The sequence below is a fragment of the Anopheles funestus genome, chromosome 3RL (assembly GCF_943734845.2).
Source record: "Anopheles funestus chromosome 3RL, idAnoFuneDA-416_04, whole genome shotgun sequence".
Lineage (NCBI taxonomy): Eukaryota > Metazoa > Arthropoda > Insecta > Diptera > Culicidae > Anopheles > Anopheles funestus.
The window spans coordinates 40,531,540-40,552,831 of NC_064599.1; the positions used below are offsets into that span (position 1 = coordinate 40,531,540).

The 21,292-nt window shown below is 43.6% G+C and overlaps 1 protein-coding gene and 1 pseudogene across 1 annotated transcript; one reads left to right on the forward strand and one right to left on the reverse strand.

Annotated features, from left to right (window-relative positions):
- The first annotated feature begins 394 nt into the window (after window positions 1-394).
- Window positions 395-15,319, forward strand: LOC125768888 (retinal homeobox protein Rax). Its single transcript, XM_049437188.1, has 5 exons — window positions 395-1,221; window positions 6,091-6,238; window positions 6,324-6,453; window positions 14,061-14,148; window positions 14,390-15,319. The coding sequence occupies exons 1-5, from the start codon at window positions 1,020-1,022 to the stop codon at window positions 14,836-14,838; spliced, it is 1,017 nt and encodes a 338-aa protein (XP_049293145.1). The 5' UTR covers window positions 395-1,019; the 3' UTR covers window positions 14,839-15,319.
- LOC125768962 (serine protease SP24D-like) lies at window positions 15,307-16,307 on the reverse strand (annotated as a pseudogene).
- Between the last annotated feature and the right edge of the window lie 4,985 nt (window positions 16,308-21,292).

A 21,292-nucleotide genomic window follows, 5' to 3' on the forward strand; every position in this document is an offset into this window, starting at 1 on the left:
AAGGGGCCTATTAGCTCAACATTAGGCTTTTGGCACACACTTGTTGTGTGTGCCTTCCTCCAATCACGCGCGCCTTCGGATCCGGCTGCCATGCTCCAGTGCCACCTCCTCCACGGACGCGATTCTCTTTCCAGCTGGTCACCATGTCAACGTGCAGCGTCCATTCGTGGGATACTTTCACGCGCCTCAAGCACACCCCCGGCCAAAGGGAAGGGATGATGAATGAAACGCGTATGGCTGTGGTGGGAAACGACTCTACCTGTCCAGCTGTGGGAACGGGACGACACCAGTCACATAGGCACCCCCTGTTCATGGGAATTGAGGTAGCGAAGAAAACTACCCCTGTTTTTGGAACAGTGCGTTCTCTTTTCATTCCGATTTTCCACTTCTACCCTGTGGCATGCGCACTAGATCACGTCAGGGGTTTTGCAGTAGCTGTGTGTTTGTATATGTGTGTATGGGAGGGTTACCCTGTTCCCAAAGGCTCCTAAGTTCCATAATGCAACGGTGTTTGTAACAGCTCGTAGGGAGGGAAACTCTATTTGGAATGTTTTTAATATTTATTCGACGGGTTCACACTGTTCGACGTTCACTTCTAGGCAGACATTCGAGCAGATCACTTCGGGCGTTAGTGAAGTAGGCAGATGACGGTTGGTTGGTTGTGGTTTATGATTTATGATAATGATCGGAACAGAACAGTGCTGGATGTGATTACGTGAAAAGATTGTATTGAAACATTTAAAAATACGAATTTGTGCAAATTAAAAACAGAACGTGATTATAACGACTAATGAAGTGATCGTGCGTGTGCAACTTGTTTGCTCAAAAAAGTGTGTAAAGTGATAAAACTGTACAAGTGACTGGTTTAACTTGCAAAAAAACTCACCTAGAAACGCATTTAAAATTTATTTCATTAAAAGCAAAAAAGTAAAAGCTACAAAAAGACTACGATCTTCCATTTAATAGTGTTGTGTGAAGTGTAGTGTATTGGAACCATTCATTCAACAACTGTTGAATCAATGTTGAAAATGATGTCCGGAGCTGTGCACGCCGAATGCGTCATCCGCGCACCGCCACAGAGCAGCGCAATATCGAAGCCGAGAGCTGTCTACAGTATAGATCAAATTCTGGGCAATCATCACCATACGCGAAGGACTAATGGCACCAGCAACAACAACAATAACAACAGTCTTACGATTAACAACAACAATAATAGTCTCGGTATGTTACTTTCGTTTTCTTCTCTGTTTGTTAGTAGCCCGTAAGGTATGGCAGAGTCCCGATTTTATCGCGTGTATGTGAACGATCACTACGTCGTGGTAGGCGTTACACCCTTAAACGTTTCGGCTTATGCAGCGGCGAATTCACCTCAATGAGTGTCATTTAATTTCACTTTTTTCCCTCCCGAAACGATGGGAACCGAAACATTTGGTCCGGGTAATTGAGTATCGATAATCTAATAAATCAATTAATGCCAGAACCCAACGATCAGACACATTGTGTTGTGGGGTTGGGAATTTCGAACGAACATTAACAGACAGTACAAAGTGGTGCCGGAATTAGGGAAGAAATCGTGTTATTCATGGCAAAGAATTGGTGTAAATGGTGCACATTTACTTACAAGCATCATATTGTATCGGACGACCCGAACGCAAATGAGACATTCACATGAATTCCACTTCCTGAAGGGGGTTGACACGATCAAAAAACCTACACCTGTGTTTTCGGCGTAGAAAACCAGGAACCCCTGTTTTTTGGTTGGGGTTGCTTTATTGAACATCATTAGCGAGTTTCGGACGGGAAAGAAGCGATGGAGTGAAAGGGTAGTCGCCCTCAAGATGGGTCGCCGACAGATGATAAATAACATGTGCCCTTGTGAGCCTCCCCCCTCAATCAGCAGATGTTTATTTGTACCACGAGAAAGAATATCCTTGTGCTTTTTGTTGTTGGAACACAATAATCAAATGATAATAGCTATTTATGTTGGAAATGGATTCCCAACGAATGGGAGTTTTGTTTGGATATAAATATAAGAAATCAATCTACGCCTGTGAGTTGGTGTTGGTGATAATATTTCTTTGCAGTCGTGGTACATTAATATGAAATATTGTTAAACAAAAATGGAATGTCCTCATTACATTCCAACCGGAAACACAAATCCAGCTTGTCTTGTTTGTGGAACCATTCGAAGGAAATAGGCTAGTTTCCTGTCATAAAAGTCGAATCTTGGTTGACGGTTTTTCTATTTTCTCGATCTATGCAGTGTCATAAACATGTTTCCTGTCCCGATTGGCGTTAGGCACAATGTAAACCATTATGTTGCCCATAATAAGGTCAGCATCCGTGCTCAATCCGTTTACTATGCGTTGGTGAATCGATTACCCAACGGTCAAACTTAAGTGTTGGCCACTCACTTCGGAAACCTCGGTGAAGAGGGCCATAAAACAATTTGCTCTAATCGCTTACCTGTGTCGTGCTAGGATCAAGGCAGAAGATCACCCATAAGAAAGTAAGTTTTAGTACAGCTTAGCGGAGCACACTCTTGTTATTGTTACGGCTAATATGCCTTTCCTTGGTCAATTTGGAACGATGGCTCCAGCATGGCCGGTAATACCTTGTCTCGTACATATTTACCACACACTCAAACCCTTTGGACGCGTTAAATCTCGCCCAAAGTCCTCACATCACACCGTCAAAGGTTAAGTACCTGTGGGAGCGGGAGTACTGCACGATGCGTGGATTAATTAGGATTTTGTGGTTACCTTTTTTGCTTCTCTTTCCACTTTCTTTGGTACGTTCTGGTTGGAAACACCATTTGGGAGGGATATCCTGGGCAGGTTTTATGAATCCATCCTTTCGTTTTCCTTCTTGCGATCTCACTTTTTCGGGCGTTATTACTTCTCCAAACAAACCATAAAATTTTGTACCGTTGCTTCCTACAGTAAGGATACAGTAAGAAGCACAGTTTTTGAAGGTGTTAGCAAACGGCACCATTTGCTTGTGCGACAAAAAATATCTTCAACCTTTTTCACACATGAACATTTTCCGATGACGCACACATGCGACTATTAGCATTGATTTTCAATCGTTTAGTTCCATTTCATCATTAATAGAAATTTAGAAAGAAAATTGCAAAGATTCTTTTAACGATTTCCAACAAAAAATTGCCATAATTGGAACTCGCGAATGAAAAAAACAGATTTTATCGTTAATTGGTCTGCGGTGACGAGCATTATTCGTCACTTCGCTCCATCAGTCGGGATATGCGTAGTATTTATTGAAATATCCAGATGGCAAACGGAGAGATCGACGGCTAGCACAGCACGAAAATAGATGCTATTTTTGGTGGGAAAATAGAAGGAATCGAGATACTCGCTTTTCTTTTTTCCTTCTCTCCTATTGATTGCTAATGCTACACGTGTGTGTTCCATTTCGTTTGATCCTACGCACTTGCTGAAAGATTGATGTTGAAGTCGTATCTATCACGGAGCGAGTGATGTTATCGTTAGAAAAAAAAAGTGTCCGGATAGGTCCTGTCACCTAACTTGCATGCCTTGCGGGTAACCAACGAAAAATCGCCCCACCAAACGAGTCACATATTTATATTTGGTTCCGGTACGTCAAACCGATCCCTCAAACCCGGCTTTCCCGGGGGTTCTGGTTTCGTGAGCATTCCACATCACAAGAATCCTTTGGTGCTGTTGCTTTTTGCACCTGAACGGAAATTGTGCACATCAAAACCGGCCATTGAAATATGATTCGTGACAGTGAGTGCTTTATTTTTTTTTTTTTTGAGGGACTAAAAGTACCTGATTGAATTATAACGTTGTGCAAACTTATCGTTATAAATTCGATTTCGTGAGCATGTAGCTGTTTCCCGATTGACACCGGTTAATACGTTTGTAGGGAAGTATTTTTTTGTTGTATCGATGCGACTCGTTAATGTGCGTCGCATTATGGGGGAGGATACTTTTTTCTTTCCGTTTTCACGTCTGCCTGTATGCAATGCTGTCCATCATTTGCCCTCACTCGCCCATAACCCCGGAGGTGGTGAATTTTAATATACTCACAATTAGGGGCTCACACAACGCAGCGGGTGGGCCCACACAGAACGATACGTCCCGGAACAACCGGGGACGCAAATTATGTCACCGAATGCTGCCGATGAGCATGAGGACGATAATGTTGTCGCTGGTTGTTTGAAGGATAATGTTGAAAATGTGAGTTGGTGGTGGAGAGCATTCATTTTTGTCAGGATGTAAGGAAAGAAGCCGAAGGGTGCACACACGCATATGCGGACGATCGCTCAAGCACAATCCATATCAGCCTCGTTGACAATGTTTGCACGAGTTGTTAAGCGGTTTATTGTTAATAAAAACTGGTCCCACCGTGTGCACCGTGGGTCGGTGGGTCGGTTTGCATTATTATTTGTCGTACCGTTTCGGTCCGTTGTTTGGCTTTCGGGTTCGTCGCTTGTTTCTTTTTTTTTTGTTCGTGGTGTATGGCATGCCCATTGAGTATAATGGTTGTTGTTTGCTGGCGCGAGGGTGATTTTGCATGATATAATGTGCTCTCAACTATTTAATTTGCACGGATTCAAAAGGCAACCTTGATGGGGATGCCACACCAGTGTCAACGAGTACTTTAGCTCAAAACCATCCTTCCCACCGGTAGGGATATTTATTTTTCTCTTGATGTACCTTTTTATTCACACACAATGTTTCAATTCTCTCACAGGTTTTCCTGCTAAGCACCACCCTTTGTTGTTCAGTCTTTATGTAAATTTGGAAAATTTGATACAAATAAATTTTGATAGCAATATAGCACAATCAAAAAGCTACAAGTCATAAAAAAGTTACCTATTTAATGCTTTATTGCGATTTTCCACTCCCTTGCTGGATCAGTAACGTGGGCTTAGATGTAAAAAAATGTCTGTTCCAATTGTGGCAACTGCGCAAAAAATAGTGCCAAAATTGCAAAACTCGATGAAGGAAGAAAAGAAAATAAATCCAACGCACAGACACGCCGGGATGGGCCATTTTTCAATTCATCCCTCACTAAACACTCTCCTCCCAAACCTCCGTGATACCAGAACCCCTAGAACCGCTTGAGGAAATAATAAATCTCACTCAAAAAAGAAAAATGAACGAGTCGCCTCTCAGCTTCGTTTCTTGCTCTGTTCATTTGATTGGCCAATTGCGGGATTTTGGGTGCAAAAACGGTGTACAAAAAAATAGCCAGAATCGAAAAGCGAATCCTAGCGTTTAAAAGAATTTTGGACAAAACGAGAACCAAAACTAGCAAAAATCCCCATACACACACGCACTCACGACAGGAACAGGAAAGCACATCCGAAGGATTAAGGATGCTCGAAACCATTCGCCCCATGGAGGCCCCAAAAAAGCGTCTCCCCAAACGTATGCAACGAATGGATGATGGAAACTGAATGGGGGAACATTCGGGCCTCTTCCCCAGCCCTCGTTTGCTGTTGCTTGGAAAGGATGATGATTATTTAATTGGTGCATTCATACGGTCAGGTCCCGAAACACGTACTACACCGAGGCAGACCCGCTTTTCGATGTCGTCCGGCGCATTGCTTTCTTTCTTTTTATTGTTTTTGTTTGAATCATTCAGTGAACGGTCCTTGTGTACATGTACGGTACCACGACAAAAGCAAACGCTATATAGAGACCGTTTTGACGCTGCCCCAATCCATTTCAGGGGGAAAATGGAATGGAAAACCGATTCGATAGGCTTCAAAGTGCATGCATGCTAAATTTGGCACAGTGCGTGGTAGAAACTCATTTTAAAAATGTTTTATTATTTTTGTATTTGCCTTCGAGCTAAACTGTGCGCAGTATACTACCGTCTGCGGTCCCTACGGTCCGGTCAGTACATGTGGAAAGACACGAAACTCTTTTGGACGTACGAAATAAACGAAATTTCGAAAGGAAATTACACTTTTTTGTATGGAAACGTCTCTCTATCGCCGGTACAATGGGAATGATTTGGTTTGACAATTTGTGTGGTTTAATTTTGATTTTTGCTTATTATAATGTTTCGTTTTTTTTACTTCGTTGGGTTTGACAGATCAGGAAAACTCGCTCAAACGCGAAGTGGAGGTGCATGATGGGGTTGGCGGCGATGTGGACAACGATGATGAGCTACCGATCATGGGTGATATCGATCCGATGGATAACGATCCGAACGATATGGGCCGTCCGAGAAAAATTAGAAGGTAAGAGGATAAAACAAATATTTTATAACGATTTTAAGAGAAATTTTACTAAAACAGTCTTGGTGACATTCGTTTTTTTTCTTAGATCTCGGACAACGTTTACCACGTATCAGCTGCACCAGCTGGAACGGGCGTTCGAGAAAACGCAGTATCCGGATGTGTTCACCAGGGAAGAGCTGGCGATGCGGTTAGACCTTAGCGAAGCGCGTGTACAGGTAGGTTGTTCAACAATTCAGCCATTCCGTGGCCCTAACCGGTAGTTGCCCACAGACACCATCGTCCGCACCACTTAGCTTAGTTAAATAATCGATTGCCATGGTCCGAAATGGATGGCCAAGCGAGGCGGGCGTATGGGTTTTCCCTCCCTATTGCCGAAAGCTCATTACGCAGTGTGTTTAATGGTGTGGTTCTGCTCGATGCTCAAGGTGTACCATGCCCTGCAGGAAGTGCAACAAACGCCACGGCCAGACATTATTAGTCACTAATTGGTCTAACACATCGATACAAACGACGGTTGGTGTGACAGTGGAGATTTATGTAAATGGTTTGGAATGTTTTACTGTCGCGGTCTCTTTTTTTTCAAAACTACAGCAAAAGAGCGTCCTTTTCCCCTATTTGCAAAAAAAAAACACACACATAATTAATGCGTGTGTTGAGCTTTGCATTACATATTCCATATCCAGTTTGTAATATGATAATTGTGCTTGAAACCTCAAATTACAATCGCAGTTTTGTTCGAATGAATGAGTTAACAGAACAAAAAAAATGAAACAGGTCACACGCACTTCATTCCTTCTATTTGGCAAACAAATTCAGTGCTCTTTTGGGTTTGTTAGCGGTTTTTTTTAAATTCAATTCTACAATTAAGGTAGAAGAAACTTTATTCACGTACGCGCAACACCACACAATTTCGTGTTTTCTTCCAAAGGGTTTCACCAAAAAGGGATTGTTTGTGTCATTCGGAGCGTTCCTTGCGCACATCGTCCAATGTTTGCCCTGTTGCAATGTGGCGTAACGCGAAATCGGTCGTGTGGATCGTTCGGGATTGCGCAAATCCGCGCACTACCACCAAAACACATCGTTTCAGGGCGGAAGCGCGAGAGCGAAGGGATGATACGCACGTTAAAGAGGGTTTGAATTTGCTTTTTGCCTCAATTCTGGCATTTCTTGCTGCTAATCCTGAGCGGTGTAAGCAACAATCCTGCGGGAATCCTATAGCCTGTGTGTAATTGAAACCGCTTCCTTTTTCTCCCTTTCCGGGACGCGGACGTTACCCAACAAACCCCCTGTTGGAAGCTGGCTTATGGATTTGTCAACCCTCTTGGGTTGAATAACATGAATGTGTGTTGTTCCCCGTTCCGTCGTCGTCCTCGTTTCCCTCTCGGGATAATGAGCGAACACGCATCGGTGTACTGACCGTACCAAAGGCCCATTGTGACGATCGCTATTAATCGCTTTTAATAAACTTATAATAAACATTTTTCACATCACATTCCCATTGCCTTGGCGGTTCTTGGCGCGGAGTGTGGAAAACACTCCCGTTTGACATTTGACGTTGCTCCCAAGAGGGATGTATTTTCCTTGCAGCCTAGCTGTGTAAGTGTGTGAGAGATATGTAAAAATAATGGTGAGAACATGATTTATTAGGGTAGGGAATAGCAGGCACACAGCCAGCCTTCCGTTCCGTCCGGTGTGACTGCGATTAGCATAAATTTGTTCGCTAATTAGTAGGAAACCGATTCTTCGGATCCGATTGCTTCCGCAGCACCACCGGAACAAGCGGGGAATGTTTGGAGACATGTTTCGCAGGCAGGGAATTTGTGTATGGAAGAGGAAAAGTGAAAAAAAACCGGTAGCAAATAGAGATGTTGTTGTCCGCCAGTCAACCGCACATAAATTGCATTATCCACTCTACCTTCTTGCCGAGCGAAAGAAGAAAGATATACGGCGATAATGTTGAAAAGTATTACTCATCATCAGGGTGATAGTCAACCTGGCCATATTTAATTGCGGCAGTGAATTGTTTGTTAAAATGTTTTCGCTTGATTAGCTCACTGCAGACATGAATGTTAGGCGAACATGGAATCATTAATAGGATCATTAACCGTTTGGATGGGATTTTACACGGATTATACTAATGTAAACCATCAGCCAAATGCAACACACCGAACCCATCCCTGTGAGTGGTTCTGTTCTCGCGAAGCTGTCACGATCGAAATAAAAAGGAAGGAAAAGAAAAACCGTTCAAAAACCGGGTTTTTCACCCACTGTCGGTGACAGAACCGACGTAGGGCCGCCATCGTGTTATTGTGATAGGTTTATATAATTGGCAACAATTTGCAACTTACGCTCGATGGGCATTGCCACAATGGGACACGATGGGCCACGGTGATGGTTAAATGGACCCATTAATGGGGGTTTTCCCCAACGCCTCTCTCCACACGACGATATGGACTAATTGCAGTGCAAAATTGCATTCAATTAAATCATCCAAATCGGTACGTTGCAGCAAAATGAAAGTTTTTACCAGCGATTTTGCTTCCGAACCACACCCCCCTCCCACCCCCTCTTTCTTTGGGACGGGTGTGACTGTGAAAGCTGCGCTAATTAAATCAGGCTTCAGCGTTTAAGCTGTTGGCAGTAAGGAAAGCCACCGTGTACCCGGACGGTACATTAATTGCAATTATGTGCTATTAAATTTAGATTTCACATCCAACACGTCGTTGCGATTGGCTGAAGAGGAAAATGGACCGAGTGGGAAAAATGATAACCCGCCCAGCCCCTCTACGAAGTGCTAAGGATGCTTTCGATGTTGCGAGCAGCTCGTTTTAGTGTGTGCCGGGTGTTACGATGCGTCACCATTTGTCGCCCCACCTTGCGACTTTATTTACAACGTTTTGGGCTAATTTTCTTCCATCTCGGATATCCGTCGTTTATGCTCTCCTGGTGGCTCTTGGGATGGAGAATTGATGGACAAACGAGAGCGCCGTCAACTGAATGGAGCGAATTACGCGAATGCATTAGCTCACTTTCCGGTCGCCCGCTAACAGCATCCTGTTCGGCACATGGACCAGCGGTGAGGTGATACGGAGGTACCGATCAAGCCCAACAACACAATAGATAATCGTTCTGCTGCTCTTCCCGTGTTCCGCACGTGCGCCTTCTTCTCCGGCGAGGTGAAAAAATGTACGCGACGCAGGATGGGAACGATAAAAATACGTTTAATTGAAATGTAACAACATAACCGTCGTGTGGGCAACTTTCGCATACAGTTTCGTTTTGTCCTCGCGGGCTGGAAAATTGTTTTGGGTACGTGTAAGTTTTCCCTCCGCACGAACGAAACCGATCCTTTGTGCAACCCGGGCTTCGGCATCGGGGCTGGTGCGTTGATAGACCGTTAACGACGTGGTGGAAAAACTCAAAAAATCAAACGATGTCAATTACATCGGATTTAATGAGCTTAAAAATGGGCCGATCGGTTTGTTGCCGCATTTGAAAGGGACGATTGAAACTTGTACGCCGTGTGCATGTGTTCACCCTATAGGACTTAACCCACCCCAAAAACCGTCCCATTTGCTCTGCAGGGCGTTAGGGAGTCTTAGTCAAATTGAGTTTCACTTTCTATATTATCTGAATGAAAATGGTTCTTTTTCACACTGCTGGTCAGTTGTATAAGACTGCAGTATAAAACTATTATTTTGTTTTATATATATTCTGATACCATTGACAGTGTAATAAGTTAAATGTAACATTTCTATTAGATTTTTACTGACAATTATTACTGAATAATTTAATTAATTATAAAGACATAATATTGAAACATATTCGAGTTGTAACAGTAGTATCCGATAAGTCACAAAATTCATCTTAACTTTTTAATAATGTTTTAAGATGCGTTCCAATTTTACTCGACAGACTTCGTGTTTTGTATGATTTTAAACGCCATTCCTAGGTTTTGGGTACGGTTTCTTAAATTTTATTCTGGAATTTATTGGTATTGTATATTATCTCATTGCAATAATTTGATTTTCGATTATCTTTTACTAAACTGTATTTTTATGCTTTTCTTTTTTAATTAAATCTAATCAACAATATAGCGCAATACAAAGTTTGTTTGTCATGCCATTGTGCCATTAACAAATACGCTTATTTAAATGACCAGCACTGTATATGTTTGAGTATACAAAAAATAACAGCTTGTTCTGTGGGAAGCTTACACTGATTCCTTTCGTCATCAAATTGACCCTTTTGGAAACAAATTGACAGTGTGGAACTGTGAAGATAAAACAACACTTGCTCACAAACAATGCAAAACAGGGATAAAAAGAAACGTTGTACAACTATCTTTCCATCGTCACACTATCGCACACAGCAGGATCGTACGAAACAGATAAGCACGCGAGTCGTTATACTAGCGCAGGTTATGGCAACCATGGTAACTACACTTTGAAGTGGGTTACACTCTTTCCCTTTCGCAGATGATCGCGTTTTGTGTGACTAGTACTGATGTTTTTTCCCTTTTTCGGCCAACAAAACCTTGTAGGGTAGTGGTGCTGAACCAATTTGCCAAAAGAAAACTAACCATCGCTCGTGAACGTGGACAGGAGGGTTTAACAATTCAATCAGCAAAATTAATTTAATTCTCAATCCTATTTTAAGGTGAATTAAGATGAAATTTAGTTGTTGACTGCGCGGGGAGACGATTTAGACAATCAGGAGAGCAATAATAAAACTGCATGCTGGGTAACTTGCAACTACACGGTATGGCGTAATTTTTGTCCCGTCCCGAAAATAGCGCTAAAGGTGGATTTAATTTTTTTCCGTTCAAAACTCCCTCTTACAAAACAAAAGGGTGTTTGAAGTGTGCTTGGGATTGTTTATCGTTGCCATTCGGTTCACTGCCTTTGCCGGCGTTTGAGTCGCATTTGGCATCGTCTGAAGTGCTATTTGAAGGGGTTTATTTATGCTACGCTGAAGTCTTGCATCATAATAGACCGATTATTCATACGTAATTTGCTGATTGATCTCCGTGTTCTCCAGGCAGGATTATATTGTTGCTAGCGTGTGTACTGCAAGAAAAAAAAACACACTACCAATACGTTCAAATGAACTTGGAAATAAAATCTTGCACCCGAACACCAACGTCGGGTATGATAAAATGACCTCTCATTCGAGCAGAAGGTCAAGAGACCGTAGCACGAACAGGAACAATCTTCTATCCAAACAGGAACAATAATCTGCTTTTAATGTAATAATATCAACTTAGTACACACATCACGCATCAACCCTCGGGACGCGCTGAAAGTCTTCAACACAGAATGCCTTTTGTAGTACGACGATCGCCGCCCGTCCGGATGCGAAAGTTTCCCGTTCACGGGCCCGTAACGCGCGGGGGTTAGTCCTTGATTTCATATTAAAAGGGCATTCTGTTTGTTTTCCTATCATCTCAGCCCAAACAGCCCTTAATCGATATCCAATCATAGGCAACGATTTCGGAGTCCCTTTTCCGTTGCGTCACTGAGCAATCCTTGGGATATGGAACGCTTTTGGCGCTGTTACCTTTTTATTCCTTTTACCGGTTAGTTTGGCTTCTCACTAGTGAAATTGGGAGAACCAATCGGGTGGCTTGGGGTATAAGTGAATAAATATGTCGTCCCACCGTCCTCCCTCCCCCACCGTGTGCCATCCGACCAGCGAACGGCGGGCCTTGAACGATCCAGCGCAACCGTCCCGGTTGGTAGAATTAGCGCTAAAGTTCGTTTTAATTAATTTTCCTACCCGACCCATAGGGATTGAGGTGGAGATTTTCCCACCTCGTCGTTGGAGACGTTCAGTATTAAGTGCATATTTAGCCGGTGGCTAAATGACGCAGCTACCGGTTTTCGTTTGCTTCTTCACGCTGTGAAGTGCTGCTGTTTCGACTCGCCTTCTGGACAACCAAATAGCTAATCGTATTATCGACGCGCCCGAGCGCCGACATACGAAGATCGATCAGTACCGGATAGCGATAGCAATATTGGCCGAAGGAATGCATAATTAATTTGTTAGCGCACTTGGGTCCGTCCGTCGGCGACAATATCGTTTTAATGGAAGTCATTTGCATAGTATGGGATGGTATCGCATTTCAAAAGGGCCAAGGGGTCCGGACTTATTACCTCACGTTCGTTATTCGTGTGCGGTACGTACATCATAAAATACATACCCCCGAAAGCTCCTTTTGTACAATCGGACTGATTTATGATTGAAGCGCGAATCGAATGAACGACTTGAAATAATTCAATTAAGCAATGCCCTATTCAGTAACGCTTGAAAGCGTGTAATTTCAATCTCCACACTCTACATCCCTTCCTCCACCCCCTTTTCAAATCGGTGCCCCTTTATTACATTCATTAATCGGTCTATTGTGTGGCCAATTAACTGGCTAGAACACGTGTTACATCGATTCGATCACCCTCGTTGCCGCTCGATGCATCGGTTTGCGTGTGAGATGTCTTCCAGTTGAATGTGATGCAGAAACGACTAGAAACCATGTTGCACAAAACGAAGAACCACAGCCCAAATTGATTCAATTGTGTACCTTAGAGACGGAAAGAAGTCCACAACACTTTACAATCGGTCGTCCTATGGTCGCACAATACTGGCCAATCGGAAATTCGTCCTATCGGTCGGATGGGTCGGTTAGAAAGGAGCATCGTGGCAGTGGGCCATCCTATTCAATTTAACCAGTGTTGTACCACTAGTGTTAACATCTTCCAACCAGGGCTAAGAGAGGGCTAACGTCTCATCCGGAAGAAGGTGAGTCGTCTTGTTCTTCGTTGGTAGGGCGAGGATTTTACTAAGCAGTTAAGGATCCCAATCAATTTGGATGAGTCCGTGTTGCGTGTTGTATTTTGAATGGTTGGAAGAATTTGATTGATTTCATCTTCCGGGCCAGGGTATGCTTAAAATTGTACCAATTTTAACTGGTTCCGGTTGTGTGCGGGGGTAGAAACATCCCTTTTAGCAGAAGCCTTACCATTGTGCGATTTGTCCCGGTGTACAACTTTAGGAGCGGGTTCCGTTTTTTTGGCAGGCAATACTCGTATCTTGCGTATCCTTTCCACCTAAACATGCCATTTCGCCACTCGGTACGGTGTCCCTTTTAGCAGGCCGGAAGATGAACCGAAAGTACTTTCCATTGAGTGATCGACAACTCATCAGTAGTGTGGCGGATTTGCCTGTGTGCCCTTCTCGCCAGCGACTTATTTATGCTTTGTTACCGAGTTAATAATGAACCAACGTTGCGTAAAGGACGACGACAGTCGCATCATTTCCGGTGCGTCGTCCCGTCGCTCATATCCGGTTTCCGGACATCCCGGTACGCTTACCGGGCCTCGCATCCTGGCCTCGTTGGGTGGATGGATAATTGATGGAAATAATTGCTTATATTGTCAATTAGTCACCGTCTGGTTGCTCTCAACGATCGCACTACCAGTTCCGGTGTATTGTGGCTACAAATCGGCCATCAATTGGATCAATTTCAGTTGAGCAGTATGTGGACCAATTAGCGTGCTGCAACATATCCGGACCGCGTGGTCATAGGCGCCACCAGTTACGCACACGCGAGTGCCATAAGATCGAAAGATAATAAAGTTGTTCGGAGAAGTTTGTTTCTCGTTTCTACTATCGCTCCGTAATATTCCCGTGACGGTGTCAAACGTGTTGACACCCTCGATGAAACCGATCATTAGCGGGGGGCCAATGTTACTAAAACTGGTTATTTATCTGTGCATTGTCTTATGTTTCCTTTTTGTTTCTGTTTGTCTGACCTATCAATTCGCAGGTTTGGTTCCAAAATCGTCGTGCAAAGTGGCGCAAACGAGAGAAAGCCATGGGACGGGACACATCTGCCTTCCTCCATCACGAACAAGGTAATTATAAACTTTCCAGCATGGACCATTCGAGGTTGATACATGGATGGACAGTTTGTCTATCAAATGGACACTCCTATTAGCATCGGTGTTGGTCATTCCCGCTGATGACCTTTTATTAGCAAGCAATTATATACCGATTATGTCGATCAACGGCATCACCTCAACTACTGACAACAATCATTATTAACCGTCATCTCGTTTGGGTTTCTTTCCTTTTCACACTTTGCCTATTGCACAGGAATGCCTGAGTTTCCACTGGCGCTACCGCTAACACACAACATACCCCATCCAGCGCTTCCGACCGAATTTTGGCCACCGAACTTTGGCCTACATCACTCACTGTTGCCGGGTACGCACGGATTGCTGCACCCGAACGTGATGCCTAACTACAAGATACCGAACTTCCATGCGATTCTGTCACAGTACATGGGGCTGAACAATCTGTTCGGTGGCTATCCGCAGAATCTCAGCATTAACACACGCATCAGCCCGCCGAACAGCCCGAAGGAGAGTCCCACCAGCGTGCCAATCATACCGGGTGCGGCCGGTCTCAACAATACGAGCAACAGCAGTACGCACAGTGGCGGCAGCATGCTCAGCAGTAGCAGCAGCAGCAGTAGTAGCAACTCCAACATTAGCGTCGGAAGCAACAGCAATACCAGCAAAGAGTGCATTGTTGAGAAGTAAGATCGTTTAGAGAAAAAGGGGAACGTGCCGACGAAGATGCAATATGTACGTAAATGAGAACACACAGGAACGTGTTAGTTAGAGTTAGTAATGGATACTCATTTCCTTAAACGACAGCAGAAGGAGTTGTAAATAGTGCGCAACAGGAACTGGAACTGGCTCGGCATAAAAGTATGAAAGCATGGGCTGTACCATTCGTATACGTGATTTAAGTTAAAAAGTTTTCGTTTGTTTTATCGTAATGTTTTAGTCTGATAGTATATTCTCTCCCATAAACAAAGCAGGACACAAGAGAACCGATCGTAGTACGGTACTAAGGATTAATCGATATCGAGGGCGTATCTATATTGCGGCTAATCAGCATGTACATATAATATTTAAAACGTAAAATGACACTGTTTAGCGAGATGATAATGTTAGATTGCGTCCATGATAAGAGCAAAGACACATAAATAAACGGTTATCAACATACATTAGTGAATCATTGTTCCGCTGGCTCTGCCTCAAGTACTGACTGAACCCACGCGCTGAAGTACCCGACATCAACGAACACGTCTGGCTGACCTGTTTCGCACTTGTCACCAACGGTGTAGCTTCCAACACCGACGAGTCTATCCTCGAACACGGCCGGACCACCGTAGTCACCCTGTTGACAAAACACAAAATTGAGTCTATGGGAAAGAAAAACATATAATGCAAGATTTTTTCAAACATACCGTACAGAATCCAGAACCTTCACTCGTGTCAAGACAGAAGACACCTTCATAGTAGTCATCTCCCATCGCTTCACGGCACTGGCTATCCGGCAGGGAAGTAAGCTGGGCGTACTTAAGCTGGAACGCCATGTTACCCTCAACGTTACTGCGTCCGTAGCCGGTAACGGTGGCCATCAAATTTTCACCGAATGATTCCCCTCCAAATGCAACCGGACGGGAAGTGGACGAAACATCAAACTTACGTCTCACTTCTACGACAGCCAGATCGTACTTAAAGCCGTGTTCATACTGATCGTGGAAATGAACCGTTTTAACGCGATTGTATCTGCCATTCGAGAACAATTTTTCGGATCCATAGAACACGTTTAGCTGATCCACAGGTAATCTGCCATTGAAGGAAAGGAGCAATGCGTTATTTATCAGCGTTATTTTTTAGTCAGATCGTGCTCGAAAACTTACGGAGTATCACCATTGAAGAAGCAATGGGCAGCCGTAAGGAAGAACCGTTCGTGCACCATAACACCACCGCACACTGTTTGACGCTTCAGTGTCAATGCCACCTGGTATGGGAACTGACCCCGACTTGCGTCATTACCATCGACAACACGACCTAAGCTATTGCCCTGCACAACACAAACACCCAAAAGTGACAATACAAAACATGTCCAGAAATTCATCTTGCAGATACTTGCGACTGTGACACACCGTTGACTGACTATCGTTGGTCTGTGGCTGAACATATTTTATAGTACGCTCAAGTGTGCAGTAGTGATGGGTTCTCGGAATCGCACCCACGGCTCCGAACCGCTTCCGAGCATAGCAACTCTGACTCCGATTCCGGCTTGGTTAAAACCACGATTCCGCCCGGAGCCGTCCGGAGCCGTCCGGAGCCGTCCGGAATCGTCGGAATCGTCCGGAACCGTCCGGAGCCGCCTAGTCGGCAGCCGGAGCCGTCGGAATCGTCCGGAGCCGTCCGGAACCGTCCGGAGCCGTCCGGAGCCGCCTAGTCGGCAGCCGGAGCCGTCGGAATCGTCGGAGCCGTCCGGAATCGTCGGAATCGTCGGAGCCGTCCGGAATCGTCGGAATCATCGGAATCGTCCGGAGCCGTCCGGAACCGCCTAGTCGGCAGCCGGAGCCGTCGGAATCGTCGGAGCCGTCGGAATCGTCGGAATCGTCGGAGCCGTCGGAATCGTCGGAATCGTCGGAGCCGTCCGGAGCCGCTAGTTATTGCTAGCGCTTTATTTTTTTATTTTTTTAAATAAGGATTGCTTTATTTTTTTATTTTTACCAGATTGTATAAAATTTGCTGATAGTGCAATAATCTAGGTTATATCATTGCCAACTAGCGGCTCCGACGGCTCCGGACGGCTCCGGACGGCTCCGACGATTCCGACGATTCCGACGGCTCCGGACGATTCCGACGATTCCGGACGGCTCCGGACGATTCCGACGATTCCGGACGGCTCCGACGATTCCGACGGCTCCGGCTGCCGACTAGGCGGTTCCGGACGGCTCCGGACGGTTCCGGACGATTCCGACGATTCCGGACGGCTCCGACGATTCCGACGGCTCCGGCTGCCGACTAGGCGGCTCCGGACGGCTCCGGACGGCTCCGGACGGCTCCGGGCGGTTCCGGACGGTTCCGAATTTCTAGTACTGCACCTACCTTCCGGAGCCGCTTCCAAAATTTATGGAGTCATTCGGAAGCGATTCCGTTTTTTTGTCGGATTTACCCATCACTAGTGTGCAGCCGGTCATCGTCTTCCCCGTTAGTCATTGGAAGCATTGATCCGTGCCACTTGGAAAGGCTTGCAAAGATTAGGGAGTCTTGAGCGGAAGACTTTCAATACCTGACAACCGAAGAACGTTAACGCCAAGCGTCAACAAGGCTCAGGATTTGTCTGATCCCTTCACGATTGTGAATGCGAGTGCGTCGATACGAATTTTAATTGAAGTTGTAAAACAATAATCATGCCCCTCCAAACAACAGAATGTATTGATTATTGAGATTACAAACCAAGAGCCATTGTATTTCGGGTACTGCTAGAAATACGTTCATCTGCAGCACTTTTTATGGAAAGCAACTCAGTGACACCCGAGAGAAAAAAAGGGGTGAAGCCCGCATCCAGAGAAGAATTAAGGGACACACACACATTTTGAGTGCATTTTTCGTTTCCGAGTTGCAAATGAAAACAGCTGTAAAAGTGGGCACTTTTCATTCGTTCTAATGTGCCACCAGTGAGCTGGGTATTGTTTGGCATTGAGCAAATTAATAAAAATCTACACATTCGGAGCACTTGCAGTTGAAGGGTTCTTCACGGGCCGGCATTAGGTGAATGTTCATTTGGAGTGACTGGGCGTGAGGTAAGCATTTGTGCGCAAATGTTGTGAAGATTTAAACATTTTAATTGTAATTTGCAGGCAGGTTGATTTGATAACTACTTAATATATTGTTTATCCTTAGTTTGAAAATGAAAATGATTATAAGGAAGTTGTAATATTTTTATTTGAAGCTAAAATATGCTTTATGTGTGTTGTGTGATGAATAAGACGAAGTTTTAAGATTGTTTGGTGTAATAAGACATAGTTTTAATGGTAGTTTAGTTATTTTGACTGGAACGCTTCATTTTCATAACCAGTAGCGGATCTAACGGTGGGCGGAGTAGGCGGCCGCCTAGGGCCCCGTCGTTTGGAGAGGCCCTGAAAGACGACAGAACATTTCATACGTAACGGAACTCGAGTAGAAGAACCCCCCCTCCGCTCATCTACTACCTGATCGAACTCGAACACTAGAGGCCCCTTTTAACCCATGAACGAACGTTTTCCGAAGAATCATATGGATAACCGGGGCTCTAAGATTACGACAATGCGATTTTTTCTCTGCCATCCAGGTTCGGCGGTGACGAGCTTGTAAATTTGTTGACCCCCTCGTTTAATCGTACAGAGCAGCCAGGGGCTCCTTTAAATCGAGAACGAACGTTTTCCAAGGAATGATATGGATAGCCGAGACCCCAGCAGTGGGTTGTTCTTCCTTGAAATCCATGTGCACAGGTTTGCGAGTGTGTTTTGGCTATTTCCCTGAGCACCTCCCCTCCTCCCCTCCCTCATCCTTTGTGTAGTTGTAGGGGTCCTCCAGTAAAAACTCCTCGCCCCCCGGTCCGCGCTTTTGAAAACAGTTAAGTCCCCGATCAATTTTTTTTCAAAATTCAGTTTATTGACAGTGCAACCATACTTTTTGGGCCTCAATTACCATTCCGCCTAGGGCCTCCGACAAGGTTGATCCGCCACTGTTCATAACATAATATTTTGTGGGGTAAAACAATCATCAAATAGTGGATCCATGACTTTTACATATCTATATTATAGAACGATCTCCAAGAAACAGAAAAATACAGTCGAGCTCTTCAAATTTGTTTCGGAAAAGTAACCATGAAAGAAAAACACTTGGTAGCAGATCAACAGAGTAACTACATCCATAACGAGCTCCATAAACAATACAAAGTTCACATCCTTGGCATGTCAATCTTCCGAGCCCAGGCTGCGTTATGATAATGACACCAGACGACTCAGTCCGTAAAGCAGTCTTGAGCGATTAATTAATTGGTGAATGCTAACGCCGAAAACTAAGCAATTTCTTGAGATACCAAATTGCTTGAGATAGCAATTTCTTGGCGTCTACTGTTGACATTCTAATAAATGAGAATATGATCAACAATATTGTTCAGGAACCACTCTTAAATAAGCAATTAAGCAGAACTTTCAAGAATAGGTTGACGGATATTTGATCTTGGACAACTTTTAGAAAGCAAATCGATTTCTGATCCTAATTAACAAACTTCCAAAGAGGTACGTCTGAAAAACGCAAGTAGTCAAAAATCTTGATAGCGTATGGATTTTAGAGAATCTATGTCAGATTCAGCAAGAGTTGACTCCAGCAGTCGATACATCAGAGTTACTTATTGACAATGATAAGTACCACACGTAAGGTTACGATTAAGCAAGAAAATAATTCGGAAACGCTTTTATTTTAGATGTAATCATTAATAGTTATGTTTTTATTGATTTTTTAAAAAAGATTGCTAATCCTATTACACAGCGGTCCTTTCGTGTATGTGGTTGCAGTACTGGTCTTTACACGACAAGATCGAGCATCAAATCTCATCTGAACTGTACTCACAGTTACTCACCTACAATTTCAAACAACTGTTATTGCATCTGTGTTGATGACCCATAAAACATTATGAAAAGATAGCTCAAGGCTGAAGTATAAATTGAAGTAAACACTCTTGAAAACTAAGAGCTAACTTAAATTAGTAGCAATGAAAATGAAAAACTTCGACAAAAATATTAAAGTAGAGGAATTAAAAAATGACTTTTTTTTATGTTCCAAGTGGATAATTTGTCAAGCGAGTAGAATTCGATTTTTTATTGGTCCTTTGGTTTAAAGAACCACTGCCCAAATCGTATAATTTATGGTACAACATTTTAATTAATTCAGATGCGTTAGCTCTTTGCCATAATGTAATTTATTTGTTATTAAAAAGACAAATTGTCTCAATTTACTCTTTAATCTCCATTAATTTAGATTAAAGTGTAAATTATGGGTAAATTAACAGATGGCGAATTACTCATTTGATGTATAAAATTTATAAATAATAAGAAATGCGAATTGTCCCTTCAAATGTCGTCTAATTTGTTTGTACGATAAATTCAGGGAAAATCTTTCAGGGAATCAGGGAAAAAACAACTGGAAGTCATTTTTAAGGCATAAGATAATAAAAACTTGTTTCATGTCATAAATCATTCAATAGATCTTTAATTAAAAAGGTTAATAGATTCATATTTGATCTTATATTTTAAATAGAATTTAGAATCCTGTTGAAAAAACTAAAAAAGAAACAAAATTTTCTCTTACCAATGGGATTGATCAATTTCATCTATTGAAAGTAATGAACCGTGTTGAATCGTGTTTCACCGGTAGATATTCTCACGATACTCACCTGTCAACAAACAAGCGCACCGCTCATAAGTCGTCAATTTTTATTGCAAAACTTGTTTAATTCCCCTTCAAATGTGCGTAAATAGTTTTCGCTCTCTTCATAAATCCTCAACACTAGCGCAGATCAGCGGCAATTACGCTTAACGTACTGGAGGTGCGAAATCCCGTCTGAGCCCGTTGGGTGGCGAAAAGATTATGAAGAGAATACCCGCACCGTTGACAATAGGTCAGGATCATTTCACGGTCCAGTGCAAGGTGAAAGCCTTTCTCCCACAGACGCGTCACAGTGGAGACCGTCTAATCCTGTCCCGGTTGACCGAGCGCCTTTCGTTGGTGGGATCGTTCGCAAGTCGCAGTGTGTTTTATCAGCCGACTTTAAACCACTCGAAGTACTGGCAAACAGCCATGTGGAAGAGAATGTGGATATCGTGATGCCACACAGTACCTGCTTCAGCTGGGATGATCGGGATCTTTCATTCCACTGTGTTATTTTTTCATCCTTCCTTCAAGAGAGCTGTCTTTGCGAATCCTTACAAAGAAAATGCATGATCCATTACTTGAGAGTGCATCTTAAATCTTTTGCCACAAACGCTATGATAGCGTACAGGAGAAAAGACCTGAAGGATGCGGAAAGCATACAGTGCTTGTGGTGACTCAAACGAGTGAAAGAATAATTCTTCTCACAACACTTGTCCTGAATGTTTTGCTAACAGTTTGCGAAAGTTCGTGTGACATTCGG